This window comes from Carassius gibelio, chromosome A3 (assembly GCF_023724105.1).
Source record: "Carassius gibelio isolate Cgi1373 ecotype wild population from Czech Republic chromosome A3, carGib1.2-hapl.c, whole genome shotgun sequence".
Lineage (NCBI taxonomy): Eukaryota > Metazoa > Chordata > Actinopteri > Cypriniformes > Cyprinidae > Carassius > Carassius gibelio.
In genome coordinates, this window is record NC_068373.1 from 19,950,034 (window position 1) to 19,967,502 (window position 17,469).

At 38.4% G+C, this 17,469-nt stretch overlaps 1 protein-coding gene across 1 annotated transcript in view; it reads left to right on the forward strand.

Annotated features, from left to right (window-relative positions):
* The first annotated feature begins 2,337 nt into the window (after positions 1–2,337).
* The window catches only part of LOC127951397 (pleckstrin homology domain-containing family H member 3), a 37,910-nt gene continuing 22,778 nt past the window's right edge, over positions 2,338–17,469 (forward strand). The window contains exons 1-2 of the mRNA XM_052549275.1: positions 2,338–2,832; positions 15,640–15,710. Of these exons, the coding sequence (XP_052405235.1) occupies positions 2,698–2,832; positions 15,640–15,710 (206 nt within the window). The 5' untranslated portion in view covers positions 2,338–2,697. The remainder of the gene's footprint in view (positions 2,833–15,639; positions 15,711–17,469) is intronic.

The following is a 17,469-nucleotide window of genomic DNA, read 5'->3' on the forward strand; positions in this document are numbered from 1 at the left end:
AATGTAAACAAATAAAACACACACACACACACACACACACACACACAAAACATGGAAATTAGTGTTATCTTGTTTCATTAAACATAAAAAGCTTACTGTTCCTGCTATTACTACTGTATTACTACTGTACTGTATGAAAACCCAAAATGAAGATTTAAGTATTGTTTTGTGAAAGTGAGACAGAAAACTGAAAACATCAGAGCGGTCAAATTCCTCTCACTCCCTTGTTTTCAGAGACAAAAGTTGGGTGTTATAATGGCAGTCTGCTTTTTCTTGAAAACCTCAATCTCACAAGCCATATATAGACACAAGACTCCCTCTTTCTTCTTAGCGTGGGCAGAGAGATTGACAAAGAGAGAGAGCGAGAGAGAGAGAGAGTGCTCTAAAAATAAAACATCTGTTCCAGGAGCAGGTCAGGTGGGAGGCAGGTCTGACCCGCCATGGCAAGGAAGATGAGAAGAGAGAAAAGCAGAGGTATAAGCCGTGAAGAAAATGATACTGTAATCTGTTAGAGAGAGGACGAGGAATTGACTGATAGAAAAAGAAAGATGCCAAGGAAGGTTTTTTTCACTGGACAGCACACTAGTTAGACCCCACTGCAAGTGTGTGCGTTTGTGTCCATGTGTGTTTGGCAAAACCACAGGCAGACTTAAAGACAAACACCAGGGCCAGCTTGCAGAATGATGAATGCATGGAGAAAGTCAGCTAAAGTGAAGCAGAGCAAATGAGAGGAAATGAAGGCATAGAGAGAGAGAGAGAGAGCGAAGGGAGTCCAGGCACAGAGGGGCCCTGAAAATATCATGTGTCATCTGCATGAATGTGCGCAAGCAAGAGTGTGTTTGGTGAAAGCATGATTTATGAGTGTACATGAGAGAATGAATGAGCTGGGCTCTGTGTGAGACTTCAGGAAAAGAAGGATTAGAGTGGAAAGACTGACAATGTGTGTGTTAAAAAAACTCACAATATGTAGTTGTTTTTGCAAAAAGGCTGACTATCTTTCTGTTAGACTAATAGTTGACAGGAAGTGTTTCTTAAACCTAAAATGGATTGCTAATCTTGGCTGGTTTCCTCGTTTGGTTCTAGATTGATTTTGGGAGCTTTTGAGCTGGTCAGACTCAAAGACCAGCTGGCTGCACACTGGCAGACCGTATTAAACCAGCTAAGACCATCAAATAGATGTGGTTTAGCAGAGACAGGAAACCTTTTTTATAAACCACTACACAACTTATGTGTTACTTTTATTGATAATATTTCAGGTATTTAAATTCAGGTTTCAAACTGATTCATTTGTTGAAGTTCCCAATGCAGTTTCCGTAGAATCATCCATTCCTGTAAATTATTGCTACAGCCGTATAAATCCATTCTGGCATCCACCTCCACCTCCCATTCTCCTCCTTCAATTTAGTCTATTTTTCCTTTATGCTGTACCATCAAAATGGGGGATGAATGGGCAGGTAAACTCATGAATTAATAAATACCAACACTGATCTGACCAGTTATTTCCAGGAAGATAGGTACAATACAACTAAATGAAATGTGATGTTTGTGTGGTGTCTACATGGAGTCATTTGCTTTCCAAGCCATAAAAATTTAATAAATGACAGAAAAAAATGTAGAAGGCAGACATTGCACAAGACAATAAAGAGGAAGGAGGATAATCAGACCTTTTGGAAGTCACACAGAAAAGTCTTTCTGGTGCTTTACCCTCTCCCCTCATTCTCTGTCCGTCTCCCTCTCTTCAGAGCCTCCCGTGACAAGAGTTTCCTGGAATAAAGGAGTCCATCTGCTTTCCATTCAGACACATAATGCGCTTCAGGAGACTACATTACCCCCCAAACACATGCACATTCACACACACACACACACACACAACACAGAGTGATCATTCACCCCTTCACCCAGAACTTCACACTAACTTGTTAATGCAACTGCAAAGTCTCTACGTCCCAGCACTATCCAAATAATAGACGGCGAATTTCGCTTTGCCATTTAAAGTAGATAACCCTCCTGTGATGACATCATGGTTTGGACAAGGACAGATTTGGGTACAATTTTGAAAAAAGCTCTTATGTAAACAGAAACAGAGTAAACAGTGCAGGCAGGTTCATAAAAAAGCATATTTTTCTTGATTATGGCCTTAATTTAAGGTTAAAGATCAGGGATTTAATAGTTGTTGTGGCTTTACAATAAGAGTCAAACATTTCTGATCCCATCACCGAATTGCTTCCATTTCCTGAAATGCATACTTCACATGTACAGCTTGCCAGATGATGGGCGGGGCGTGTTCTGGGCGTGTGCGTGACGAGCCAATCATCTTGCGAATCCTAACGCATGGGGTGAGTCGCCCCGCCCCCTTCACGCTTCTGAAAGAGTCTGCATGCTCATGTCCCGCAGAATTTAGAGACGCGACAGAAGCAGATAAGAAGCGTTATTTTAATAAGTCTCCATTTGAATGGACCCGTGGGATCAAAAGTATTTTAATTAGTCTTTCTCTTAAGTTGGACACGTATTTGGATATATCCCGCGTGATAAAACGCGGTATTTCTCAGTTATCCCAAACGAAATGGAGGAGTTTATGCTCTCGGATCAGCCCGTTTCATTTGACTAGACAGTCTCCATCTGTCCCAGCTGCACGACAGGACGGTGGACATCACTGGACATTTACGGATAGAAACTGGACGACACGCCGTGATTTGAATGCCTTTGCAGGGACTTTGCTGGCTTGTGTGCTGCAGACAAGGCTTCAGTTTGCTGGCTCGGGATCATGGGGAGAAAGAGGAGGAAGAGTCTTTCGAGTTACGCAATCAGGACGAGCATACACACACAGGACGGGTATGTAGAAAAAACTTAAGCTGTCACAAAACCTAGTAAGCCGACGACATGGAAAGCACAGTATGATGTCCAATATGGTTAATTGCTGTAGTAAACTAACGGATATCTATACTGATTGCCCCATTTACTCATTTTAAAACGTAAAAATATTTGTGTATACGTTTGTGTTTGCTACTATTCTAGTCACGATCCCAAAAATAACAAACAACTTTCATTGTTTTGAAATAAAATCAAGTTACATATTGCCATTTAATTTTATGGGGATGTGTGGTTCAGATCTCAGCTATTCACTTACAACTTGCTTGTATTGCTAGTTGTTGTAGATACCTATCTCGGTTTACTAGCTTTTCATTTGAAGCGTGTTTACTTGTAACTAGTCCTGCGGTACTCATTTACTAAATACGTGTACCTATTTATCTAGACATTAGTAACTATAGTAAGAGTCACTAGTTACATTTTTTTGTCTCAATCAATTGTTGTTTTGCTTATGTATGATTCAGTATTAGTGTCTACTTATTCAGTACTACTAAAACTTATTACCAGTAGCAAAGAATGAGTGGTCATGTAAAGAATAAGTGCTAGTGATTTATTGAATAACTATTAGTCAATATTGGCATAAGTATTAGTATCTAATGATGGTATGAACATAATGGATACATATTAGTAACTAAAAACATGTACACTGCAATGCTCAAAAGTGAATCGATTTTTAACATGAATAAATTATCATCTAGACATATACACACACATTTTTTGTAGCACTGACGTGCAAATGTATTGATTTCTCGGTTTCAAGTCGTGCAAATGGAGTGTGACGTGAACAGCAGGGTTAATCTAGCGAAACTAGTTTTTCTAGTCATATTTTGAGAATCAAAGAGAAGCGTTTGTGTGCTAAGATACAAATGCTACGAAGTAATCATTGGTGAGACATTCATTCAAATCTTCACTTTTTATGTGGTTTTGAGGGCTTTTTAATCCTAGCAACCCTATTAGAGGAAAACCATGAATGTCACACAATATATAAGGCAACTGTACATCCAAAGTATTCCACTGTTGTCACACACAAGAGCTTATTGTTGGGCTGTACAAGGTCCTGTGAAATGTAATGAACAGTGAAGGACATTCAGCTGAGCCAGCACTCAGTTTCCATCTATTTTATGGCTCTGTGCAACTGAACACATCCGCTTGATCAAATATTAAATAATTGCTCCTCTGTCAGTAAAAACTCTGGTATTGATCCCCTCTTGTACACTAAATGAGTTTTTCAACAGCCAGCGAGACTTTCTCGCAAAGGCAAATTTAAGCAGTTCTGAATTAAAGCAGAAATATTTCCATCTCACACTCAGAAGACCCTGTGTACTTCTTGGGATGGCTAATCGCCTACAACTGAAAGTATTCCACACCCCATTATGACCCAACACCCGCGTGTAATGCTGGCTTACCTCAAGTATACTGTCTACAGTTCATATCAGTTCTCTGATAGGCGGGTATAAAGACATATTGACATATCTTGTTGATCAAAGTTGATAATGTTAGTAAACAAATTTAACTGAGTTCACTGGTGTTCTTATTAACTTTCTTCAACTTGATACTGAGGCTTTTAAATGGGAGGCATCTAGCATGGAATCTACCACTTGCTCGCTTGACCCTATTCCCACTAGCTTATTTAAATCTTGCTTTGTGTCCTGCTGTTCTCAGTATTATAAATGACTCCTTACAGACTGGGGTTGTTCCCACAGCATTAAAGATGCTGCTGTAACCCCTCTGCCTAAAAAAGAAAATGTTGCACTGGACGGCTTCAGTAACTTGCATCCTATTTCAAATCTCCCATTTTCTGCTAAATTACTTGAGCGTATTGTTGCCTCCCATTTGTGTAACCCTTTCACAGTTAATAATCTTTCTGAACCTCTTCAGTCGGGTTTTCGTAAATTTCACAGTACTGAGACGGCCTTGGTCGAAGTCACCAATGATTTGTTGATGGCTTCTGACTTCTGCAACATCTATTTTTATCGTTTTTGATCTAAGAGCCACGTTTGATACTGTGGATCACAGTCTACTACTTACTCATCTTGAAAGAGTGTTTTGTGTGTCTGGGACTGCCTTAAGGTGGTTAAGGTCTTATTTTACTGACCGCTCCCAGTTTGTTTCTATAGGTGGTTATAGTTCTGAGATTAGTTCTGTCTCAGCTGGCATCCCTCAGGGGTCAGTTTTAGGTCCTTTACTTTTTAACCTTTGTTTGTTACCTTTAGACCACCTTTTGAGATCGCTTGGCCTTCATTACCATTTGTATGCAGACGGCACACAGATTTATATACATTGAAAACCTGATGAGCACCTTGACGTTGCTTATTCATCTGACTGCATTACTGAGATTAAAATATGGATGGATAAACATTTCCTGTGCTTGAACGGTGGTAAAACGGAAGTTATGCTTACTGGTTCCCTTTATAAAATTTCTAAAACTGGTTGTCCTTGACTCTTGACGGCTCTGTTATGGAAATCCAGAGTCGAGTGAGGAAGCTTGGAGTTATTTTTGCAAATCTGTCTTTTGATTCTTTTATCCAGAGCACTGTTAAAACATATTTTTCCACCTCAGGAATATTGCAAGATTGCTATGTTACATTTTACATTCGTGGAAATACGAATAAATTCCTTTGTCATCTCGCAAGTAGTGGGGTTCCCCTAATAAAAGTTGCAATGCATGGGCTAAATGTCCCATTATTGGGGTAGCTTCAACCCGTCGATATGAAAAACATCCCGCGGCAACAGTGTAGAAGTAGCCCTATTCTCCGCACTCTTCTGAAAAGGGAAGCGGAAGCACCAGCCCATTTTCATTTAAAGGGGACAAACACAAAAAACTGTGTGTTTTGGCTGATACCTTAAAAGTACCTTGTTGACTATTTCAAGAAGATAAAAAAAAATTATCTGTGGGGTATTTTGATATAAAACTTCACATACACACTGTGGACATCAGAGAGCAATTTAAAATATTGTGATATTGTTTTTAACTTACATTTGCTTGTTGATTTTGTATTGTTTTTTTTATAGTATCAATTATATTGTGTTTGAAAAGCTTTGAAAAGCTGCTTTTAAAGGTGCTTTATAAAATAAAGTTTATTATTATTATTATTACATCTGGACATATGCACACACACGCTTTATGAGACACCCACTGGTTTTCTAATCAGTCACATATTGTGAAACTGAGTTACACACAAATGTACTGGGCCAATCAATAAGAAACAGCCTAAGGGACCTTTTGCGCCAATCTCTCATGGACTGACCTCTTATCTCTCTCCCTTTATCCCCACTCCATTCATCCTCTATTGACTAATTACCCCAAAATCAATAATCCCCATATTTCTTTGCTAAAGACTTATGCCGTTAACCCATGTGAAGGATTTCTGTGTGGGTGTGTGTCAGGGCAATAGGTCAATCCACACCCTTCCTCTCCACTGTCATCAGACACCTATTTTTTTTAAGAAGGCACCAATGGGAGTTCTTGTAGCCAACAGGCAAGAAAAGACATGACCAGGAAGAAAAAAGAATGCAATTTTTAAAGTGTAAGATGGGAGTCTAATAGTACAGACAAATTTAGACATGTGAATAGGTGATTTAAGTTAGGTGACAGAGTTTGATTGCATTATTAAATTTGATGAACTCTGTCCACTGAACACTGCCAGTCTTCGGTATGTGATGTAACCATTAGATAATGTTTCATAATCAACAGAGTACCTGCCACATGAATGGGTATCACATAAACAGAAATGAAGCAGCTTTAAAGACTTGATAATCAGCTCTAACCATTTGAATGGCTATTGTAATACGAGTGACCATTTGCTGAGTCATTGTTTTAGGGCACACAGAGCCTGATCTTTTATTATGATCTGTCAGCTTTTTCTTGCTGTTGCACAACCATAATTGACTCGTTCTGTTTTCACTGTTGCCATGGTGCCATTATTGATTATTGATAAAAGATATTGATATCTAGAGTGCATATCTCCTCTTCATGCCAGGCAGGTTCAATATACCGAGCAACAACCTTGAGTTGTCCTTCCTAGGAGAAACTGGTTGCTGCTTAGGTCTTGGTGCGTTGCATCTATTTTTCTGTTGTTTATAATTAGCAGTCTGCCTTTTGGTGGTTTGAACGAACAAAGCTTATTCTTTAAGGACTTTGAAACATGTTGGAAAATTAAGCTTAAACTGGTAACTGTGTTTTGCAATGTGTTAGCTGGTTTCTTATTAAATTTGTTCAACGTAGACATTTGCTGGTTGACCAGTGCAAAATTGTCTACCATCCTATGATCATTTTGGATTTTCTAATGATTGGCTTAAGGTCCACTTCTGTGTGAGTAGTGCTATACCAAAGACATGTGACCACATCTACCATTTTATAAAACAAAGCTAAGGATTTAAACTGGATTTTCAAGCCGAAAATTCTGCTGGGTAAATAAGTTTGGCTTGGTTTCCTTCCCATTTTGCTTGATGATTTTTGCTCCGTTCTGAGGAAATATTAGCAGCCTTTTCCTCTAGTCAGACTTAAAGCCATACACTTATTGACGTGGATTGGCTTTCACTGGCAACTATTTTTGCTGAAGAGGAAATGCATGCTTGGAAGACATGGAGGGTACATAGAGGCCTGGTTTGGCTGAAGTCTAGGAAAACCCGCTTTGCAAACATCCATTGACGTGTATACAAAAAGACCTCCTCCATTGCGCTCAACCCTCTGTAGGCCACACACTCAAGCAGGTGGCCAGACCCCACAGACATGTGTGTTTGGATACTTCCTCTCTGCAGCGACTGTTAACGGTCCTTTTTTTGTGCCGCAGGAGACTGCAGCTGAATGTATCATCTCAACAGATCCACTTTCAACTCAAATGTACATCTGTACTATATCCACCCCCCTCGCATTTCATCCTATAGTATAGGGTGACCATATGAGCCATTTTCCCAGGACGCGTCCTTGCTAGGATTTCTATATTGCCTAAAACATCCAAAGTAGTTTGACCAATAACATGCAGGTATGTTACATAATCAACCAATCGTGGCATGTGAGAAGGTGAGATAAACCGAGAACGATCAAAGCAATGCAAATACACGTACATATTAGTTGTTTGTTCGTTCATTCAATTTGAAGCGTCGCTGTGCACCGATCATTGTATGACACCAAAGTACCGAGAGTGATTTGAATGCATAAGGAGCCATCTGCTCTGCTCTTTATAGCTCTTATGAATGTCATACAATGATCGATCTGCACAGCACAAACAGCCAAAATCTGGGTATTTTAGGCAATATAAAAAATGGTTCATATGGTCACCCTACTATAGTATGTAAAGCTGATTTTTGGCTAATAACTTTGAACTTTATTGCTAAATGATACAGATAATTTGCTCAGAAGTGAAAATGTGTACATCAGTTACTCATCCTCATGTTTTTCAAAACCTGAATGTATTGCTTTCTTCTTTGAAACACAAAAGAAGACATGTTTTAACTGGGTTTTGTCCGCACAATGAAAGTCAGTTGGGTCCAAAAAACATTCTTCAAAATATATTTTTTGGGGTTTCACAAAAGAAAGTCAGTCATACAGGTTGGAAAATCTTGAGGGTGACAAACGTTCCCTTTTAAGGCTATCATAATAGGAAGCATGCAGCAGTGCAGGTTCAGGGATCTGCTCCCCCATGTGTGAGACTCTGTCATCAGTAGCGGTCCCCAATCAAACTGGCCAAACAGACATTGGGCAAACTGAAAGAGCACTTCTGTTTGTCCTGCACGCACTTGCTCTTGCTCTTCCCCCTCTCTCTTATTTTAGAGTGACAAACATCCCTTGCTTCAATCTTCCATGTTTCTTAGGATACACAAAACTTTCTTTCTTTTTGTTTTTGACATTCACGCTGTGTCTTGAAGATGTTATGACACCAGGACACCCGCCCACTGCAGCTGTTGGGGTGAGGAGCAGGGCATCCTGGGAAAGAAACACAAACTGGCAGAAGTTTCTGGCACAGGCTCAGTGCTGTTAATGTATAACGGTAGAACCACAGAGCTTTGAGATGGTATTTCCCCCACACCCTCTACAGTGAGCCAAAATATTGCGCTATGCAGCTTTAAATTGAGGTTTAATGTTCTGTTGTTGTTTTTGTTGGAGGGATATGGGCAAAATAAACACACATTTTCCATAATGCTACATTAGTTTTTTTCCCCTTATGTTTTCACTTTCTAGTCTTAGTTTCCCAGAAACAAACAGTAACTTAAACAAACGGGATTGAATGATGTCTTGAAATTCAATATAAAAAGTTGAACTGGTAGACTTTCAGGTCACTTGAGAGAGAGAGAAAAAAAAAGTAAATTAAGTTTATGTTTTGTTTGGCTAGTCCTGTCTGTCCCTAAATGTCCCCTCAGGGTAGAAGCATAAAAAAAAGAAGAAAAAAAAGCACACAGACGAACATCTGCTCCAGAGGCTTGTGGTTGGCAGAGCAGCAGCATTTCCGCCCACTTACTCAACCCCTTCTTTTGGAAACACAGGAACGGAAGTGAGCCACGGAACGAACCCATCACAGCATCTCCTGACCGGATGATTCATCCTGCTCCTCGTCCTGGAATGCTCTTTCCAGAGGTCCCGCTCACACGCCATACCTTTCCCAGCCTTCCTAACCTACTCAAACACCCCCGCTAAAGCTTTATTAAATAATATGTGTAACAGACAGACTATTTTGAGTGCAGTGAACTCTTGATATGTCTTGGGAAGTGCTTTGATGTGGAAGGTATGACACTGAAGAAGTATTCGGATGTGTCCTTTTCTGAAATTCATCCGAATTGCTTTTTGCCTGACACCCTACATGTTAAAAGGACGTCTTTAACAGAAATACACGTGGACTATATTAACAAATGAATGTGACGCGTGGGCCACTCGAGAGAGAGATTTAATGACACCTCTCAGTCTCTCCTGCTGAGCCTGTCCATTTCTGGTGCCTCTCCACCCTGGTTAAACATTAAGCCAATCTCACTATACACACCCCTTTCGCTCTGTAACACACTTTTACCTTCGTTCTCACCTCCATCCTGCTCTTTTAATTCCACACTAACTCTGGCAGGGACCTCAGCCAGTCAATCCCACTATGCCAAGGGGACTTACAACTTTCCCTACTCCCTATGCCATCATTGTAAATGTGCGTGTGTTTATACTAAACATAGCGGCTCTAGTTGTAAATTGTGGCGTTCTAGCTTTGAAGCTTCTTGCAGTTGACCTGAATTACATTTCATAGATTTAGCACCAAATTTGTCACTGTAGAATAGACTAATATTTCAATATTTATCGAACAGCAGTCATTCTTACATTTCAAGAATTAGGGGTGCTCCAATCACGATCGGCCGATCGTTAATGCGCATCTCGTCAGTAAAGCCGGTTCTCTAATCAGCGGTTAATTCCATCAGGTGCGTGATTTCGCATAGAGCAGCTGTTACTACACAGAGCCATTGTTAATAGAGAAGATGCGCAAATCCACGTCATTTTCAGCGTTTTTTGGCGCATCTTCTCAGTTAACAACGGCTCTGTGTAGTAACAGCTGCTCTATGTGAAATCACGCACCTGATGGAATTAACCGCTGATTAGATAACCGGCTTTACTGACGAGATGCGCATTAACGATCGGCCGATCTTGATCGGAGCACCCCTATCAAGAATTTAGAACTTTAGAACCTCTGTACCATTGTTCAGAAGCTTGGGTATGATTTTGTAAATGTTTTTGAAATAAATCACTTGTGCTCAACAAGGCTGCAATTACTTCTTCAAAAATAAAGTAATAACAGTTAACATTGAAAAATATTGCAATTTAAAGATTTTTTTAAATATTATATATATTTTAAAATGTATATTATTCTTGTGTTGTCAGCTGAATTTTCAGCAGAATTGTAATTGTCTTCATTGTCACATGATCTTTCAGAAATTAGTCTAATATGCTGATTTGCTGCTCAAGAAACATTTAATATTATCAGTGTTGAAAACAGTTGGGCTACTTAATATATTTGTGGAAACTTTTTTTCAGGATTCTTTGATGAATATAAAGTTAAAAAGAACATTTGTCTTTACTGTCTCTTTTGATCAATTTCATGCATTCTTGGTGAATAAAAGTAATAATTTTGTTCCAAAAAGAAATCTTACTGTCCTCAAACTTTTGAATGGTAATGAATGTATATACTGTATATTACAACCACTTTAACATTGATCAGTACATGGAAACTACAAATTTGTATGTGTATTATGATGACCGTTTTAAAGAAAAAGTAAACATATGACATAAAATAAGAAAAAACTACTAAGGTAAACAATATTTTTTTCTCGCTCAAAGGTTTTTTTCTTTGAAAGTGTTTGTGTAAGAAAAGAACCGTCTTCCTTACTCTCTTACTCATGACCCTCGGGAGCCCCCAGCCCGGCACGGAACGTTCCTCCGTGGTTGTGCCAGAGCCCTGAAACATAATGCCACAGAGAAGCACAGACTCAGACGCACACACATAGAGGTGCTTGTCTGTGAAAGAGGTCAAGGTGAGGGGGGGGCTAGAGTTACAGCTGATGTGGGGGAGTCAGACTGAGTCAGTTTACAGCCGGGATCGATTCTGATAAACCTCACCGAGTCACTGGACCAGAGGGCAGAATCAGAGCCAATGCATACCAGCCATTAACGGGAACCCACAGGCGAGCAGAGCGTGGCACCGCAGCCCTGGCCTGCCAGTGGGTGGGCGGATAACAGGGGTCAGATGGTCATCTCAGTGGGTAGAAATATATGGTTGTGTAAATGAGCCTCCTTGTAATTTTCCTGGAAATCAACTTTAACTAGAATCCACTCATAAACAGTATTTATTGCAAATTGCAGCATGCTTGCTGCCTATATGACCAAACACTACTTTTATTGACTACAGGACGATTACCAAGAAAATTGCTGGCAAAACAGTAGGAGCCAACTAATTCTTCAGGATTTTTTTTTTGCCATCCCAGAAGTGCTTCAGTTTAAGAGGCAACACAGCTGAAAGCAGGAAATGTTTCCCCTCTGATATTTATTTTCTATTCGTCCCTTCTTCTTGAATGCCATTTAAGACATAGTTCACCCAAAAATATCTTTTTTATTTATTTATTTTTTTTAATCTATAAAGTGAATGGAGAATGAAAAGTCCAGGTTTTATATGAGGATGACTGAATTTACATTTTGGGGTGAACTATCCCTTTAATATTCAGGCTCAAGTACATGCATGTCAGGTAGCACAGCGAGGAAACTAAAGCTGACTTCAGGTCTGTTCACAGGGAAGGACAGTGTGCATTTACTGTCCACTGGGTGTGAATGGTCTGAGGGCTGACTGCAGGACTGAGTTGGTTCAGAGGGGCTGGGTGGGGTAGAACTGGGTTGATATTGCATGTAGACAGATTGAGCACAAAAGCTCTCTGTCTTTTTCAGTTCAAGAACAGCCCTAATTTTGAATGTTATGGTCTGCATGCAGCAGTCAAGTGCCCGGGACTGCTGAGTGTTTGTGTGTTTGAATTAACTGCCAAGTACTACAGAAGAGGTGCTGTTACTAAGTGCACTTGTTCATAAAGGTAAGTGCGTGTGTGCGTGCATGCGTGTTTATGACCTAGTGACTAATTTACTGAAAAATGTTAGTCAAATAGCAAAACTCAAATGCAAAAATGGTTTATAAAGAAGCAAAATAATGTTCGAGTTGCAATGAAATGGAAATGGTTTTGGCAGATATTTTCATCTGTGTTGTGACATGCATTTGCGTAAAAGTTAATCAAAAAGAAAAAAAAAAACATATGAAAAGAAAATAAAAAAAGATTTTGACCAACGCAAGTTTGTAGATGACTTTAGGAAAGTAGCAGGGTTTAAACAGACTTAAATGACTGTTGAAGTCCAACATACTGTATACCTAACCAAAGAAAAGTTTGTTGTTTCACCACAAGATCCAAAAAAATTCAATTGAATAAATAAAATAAAAATAACCAGACTTTTATTTTATCTCAGCACCTGAGCACACAGTGCTCATATTCTCCCTCTTGTTTACTGTTGTTGTTAACGGTTCTGTCTAATACAGATAGAAGTCTGTCTAATGATCAGAACAGTTAAACAAAGGAATTAATGTATAAAAAAAGTATTATAATGATTGCTTTTATATTATTAGTAATAGAAAGACAAATATAATTCTCGTTTGCCATCAGCATTAATCAAATACACATTTATATAATTTAAACAAATCTTTGAATGACTAATGAACATTTAATATCACAAACCTTGCAAACTTCGAATCCCCGCTGTGAGATCTTGTGGAAGTGTGCATTTATATCCAGCATCATCACATGTTCTCTTTGTGAATTGAATGCTTTAAACTTTAAACTCGTGATTTCAAATTATGATGCACTTTATGCATTTGCCCACCGTCATATTCATGTCATTTTCTCTGTGTGCTGTATGTAAAATGAGTGTTACCCTGTCTTTATTTGAAAAATATGATTCCCAGTGCACACAAAATTCCCAGAATACTGAGTGCCCTGTTGGTTATAGTGTTTACTTCCTTTTAATTATATTTCTATTAAATATTTATTTATTTGTGAAAAATACTTTGTCATCTAAAGTAAAAGAATGTTTATTTTACAAATATACATTTTTTTTAATCCATTGTAAAATTATTTCAAATTTCTTAAATATTATAATTTTTTTTAAATGATATCGGCTTTATACCGGCTATCGGCTAGCTGCTTTCCAAAATATCGGCATCGGCTTTCAAAAAAACAATATTGGTCGACTACTAGTTGCTAGGGTGGTTATGTTATGAGTGTGGTTTTAGCACATGGCTATGCAGTACTTGTGTGTGTGTGTGTGTGTGTGTGTGTGGGTGTTTTATTACTGCATTGATGCTAGGTAAAAATTGTAAGTCCACTTATATGAAATTGTAAGTCCAATTATATGAAATGGCAGCCTTCTTCCTGATAAGCTGTATGGCAAGTCTAGTTTAATACCTCAGGGTTCGTATTCATTGCGTAGAACATTACTTCGTATCATGTAGCAAGTAGAAAGTGTGGTCTGTTTTGTATTTTTCCGCTTTATATCTTTAGAGCCCATGGGGTTTTCTTTAACCAAGGGAGTCTTTTAGAATCCAGTAAATGACCTCATGACTCATAGCATAGACTGGGTATTTATACAGTTGTTTGACAATTACCATACAAATTACATGACGTAACTCATCATTAGTTCACAATTATGAATGATGAAACAACATACAGTCGGCTAACTGTCATTTTGACCAATTGCTACTTTTTTCTTTTGGTTATAGCCATTTTGTGTACCACATCAAAGGGCTTCCAGGGCATTCAGATTGACCTTTCCTGGACCCCTGCTGCAGTCCAGAGCTCTTTTCTCGTTCTGTCTTCCCCTCTTTAATATGAGCTCTGTGATGGGGAAGGGTAAGCCAGACCTGAGGAATGTACTAAAGAATCTAGACATCCCTCGAACCATAGCCCGCCACACTGTCAATCATCAGGTGTCAACGGCCAAAACATCTCAGACAGCTAGTTTCTGAGGCCCCTGCTTCTTTAAAAATTCTTTAAAATTGTAATTTGATTACGTTACTGATGACTGCAATAAAAAGTAATCAGATTACTATTTACTTACTTTTACAAGTTTTTTTTACAAGTTACTTTTAAGTTTACTTTACTTTTCAAGTTATCAAACCTAGAAAATACACTACAAAGAAAAACTCGTAGTTCTTTCATTAATTTAATAATGACAGAAAAAAAGTAGGGGTGCGCGATAAATATCGTCCGATAATTAATGCGCATCTTGTCAGTAAAGCCGGTTCTCTAATCAGCGGTAAATTCCATCAGGTGTGTGATTTCACATAGAGCAGCTGTTACTACACGGAGCCGTTGTTAACTGTCTAGCTGCGCAAATCCACGTTCATTATCAGGGTTTATTTGCACAGTTAGTCAGTTAACAACGGCTCTGTGTAGGACGATATTTATCACGCACCCCTAAAAAAAAAGTAGCCTATTATTTTTATAGCCTACACTCCCAATGTAAGACTCGTCTGCATTTTAACTCACATTCTCAAGGGCATACTGACATGCAAAACATGATTTTTACTTCATAATTTTTAACACTGCATTTGTAACTTAAGTAACTTATCAAATTACAAAAAATTTAAATGTAACGCATTACTTTACTGCGTTGCCTGGAAAAGTAGTTAGATTACAGAAAGGTGTTTTACCCAACTCTGCTAATGTGTATAGAAAATGTAACACAAAACACTCTGAAGTACATTACTGATGACACAAATGAGAAGAGACTAACTTTATAAAAAAATATGTGATGTGTCGCACACAGACTTCTGGTAATGTCCTTTTACTCTTTCTCACAGTAAATTATTCAGTAATTCATAGTTTTTACTTGCAAAACCATGTATTTGAGATAATTTTACAATAATGATTCACAGTGTAATGCTAAACCATTTACAATTTTCACCATATATGGTAATGTAACTTATAGTAAATCAATTAACAAGTGTTTACTGTATATCATTTTTTTTTTTTTTTTTTTTTTTTACAGTTGGTATCAACAACTGAAATTTTGGTATCATGGCAATATAAAACTGAAGAACCAAATGGAACCATATGGTGTTTGTTGAACATATTTGAAACAAAAGAAGTGAAAGAGACTGAATGTTCTCCATGGACTGCACATCCTTCGAGAATATCTAGCAGAGTTTACTGGAAGGGAAGTGAGAGATCAATACCTGCCAGATGCCCATGTGTTTTGTCTTTTCTCTTTTACAGGGGCGACTAGAGGTCACTCTGTCTCAGGTCACTCTGTCTCAGCCCACTCGCACAGCCAATGGCACACCCTGGTGAGTTCAGCCAATAATGATGTTTAATAGGATGTGTGTGTGTGTGTGTGTGTGTGTGTGTGTCTTACATCTCCCTCACATCCTGGACAGATGGATTCATCAGTGCGTAAAGTACATATCCTTATAATGTACCGTGGTGGTACAGTGATTGTATTAGATCATAATATACCTTATTTTAATAAAAAAAAACAGCATACAGACTGAGCTCTTAAGCACACCAAGGCTACATTTATTTGATCAAAAATGCAATAAATCGTTTACATATTATAAAATATTAAAATATTTGTTTTATAGTAAGTGTTCTATTTTAATATATATATTGTGTAATAAAATTCACTCTAAATTTTAGAGACAAGATAAATCCCCACTGTAAACTGACGGCTCATTCTTTGATGATAAACTGACTAGAGGTGCTCCGATCACGATCGGCCGATCGTTATGCGTATCTCCTCAGTAAAGCCGGTTTTCTAATCAGCGGTTAATTCCATCAGGTGCGTGATTTCACATAGAGCACCTGTTACTACACAGAGCCATTGTTAATAGAGAAGATGCGCAAATCACGTTAATTTTCAGCGTTTATTGGCCCATCTTCTCAGTTAACAACGGCTCTGTGTAGTAACAGCTGCTCTATGTGAAATCACGCACCTGATGGAATTAACCGCTGATTAGAAAACCGGCTTTACTGACGAGATGCGCATTAACGATCGGCCGATCGTGATCGGAGCACCCCTAAAACTGACTCAAATTTCAAATGATTTGCAACAGTAAATTTGCCGCGTTCAGTGTAGACCACCTCAAGCTGTTGCAGCATGATGCGCAATAAGACAACTGTCTTCGGCTGTATCGCAGCACAAAGTATCAAGCACACACAGAAAATGTGTACCATTAATCGTCAAAAACTCAGTGTAAATGAGCATTAATTTCATTCTATTATCAAGATTGAAGCCCTGAATCTAGAGGAAGTGTAAGGATTTGTGTGTTTTAGCAGGCTGAGATTTGCACGAAACCTTCAGCCAGACAGTGACTCAGTCTTTTTTATCGCATGTAGAGGTCGTTTAGTCTCATCACGGATTAGACACACACGCGCTGTCATCCTGAGTGATTTCTGTCTCGCTCAGCTGGCTGGACGGGGAATGTCTTGGTAGTATTCTTGAGTAAACCATATTATTTTTAGCAGAGGTCAGAAAGACTCACTCCATCATCAACCACCATATCTGAAATAAAACATTGTCTTTGTATCTGTCACTCTTGGTTTATGCCCTCTTTCTGTCTTTTTAAAAAATTCAAACAAAAGAATCCTTTTGTTCATTTTTGGCTGTAGGTTTCAGGTCTTTGTCCTGTTCACCAGCTGTTCTGCACTGTCAGTCCATTAATGGGACATCCTGACAGGTCACAGCTTGGTGCTAATGTGTTTCCCAACATTTTAAAATGTTAACATTTTACCCCAAAAATGAATGAAAACATATATATAAAAATAAAATCGTGCAATATATATATATATATATATATATATATATATATATATATATATATATATATATATATATTTTTTTTTTTTATAATTCAAAATGAGAGCATACCAGAATGTCCCCAAGGGGCACTTTCTTTGTCACATTTTCTTTCTTGTTGGGATAATTTTGCCTACAATCATGGCTAAGTACACACATATAAACACATGTACTCCAGTGTGTGCAAGCCTTCCAGCAAGGACATTGCTTATTTAGTTAATAAATAAGCAGCACTGCATTTTAATTGGATT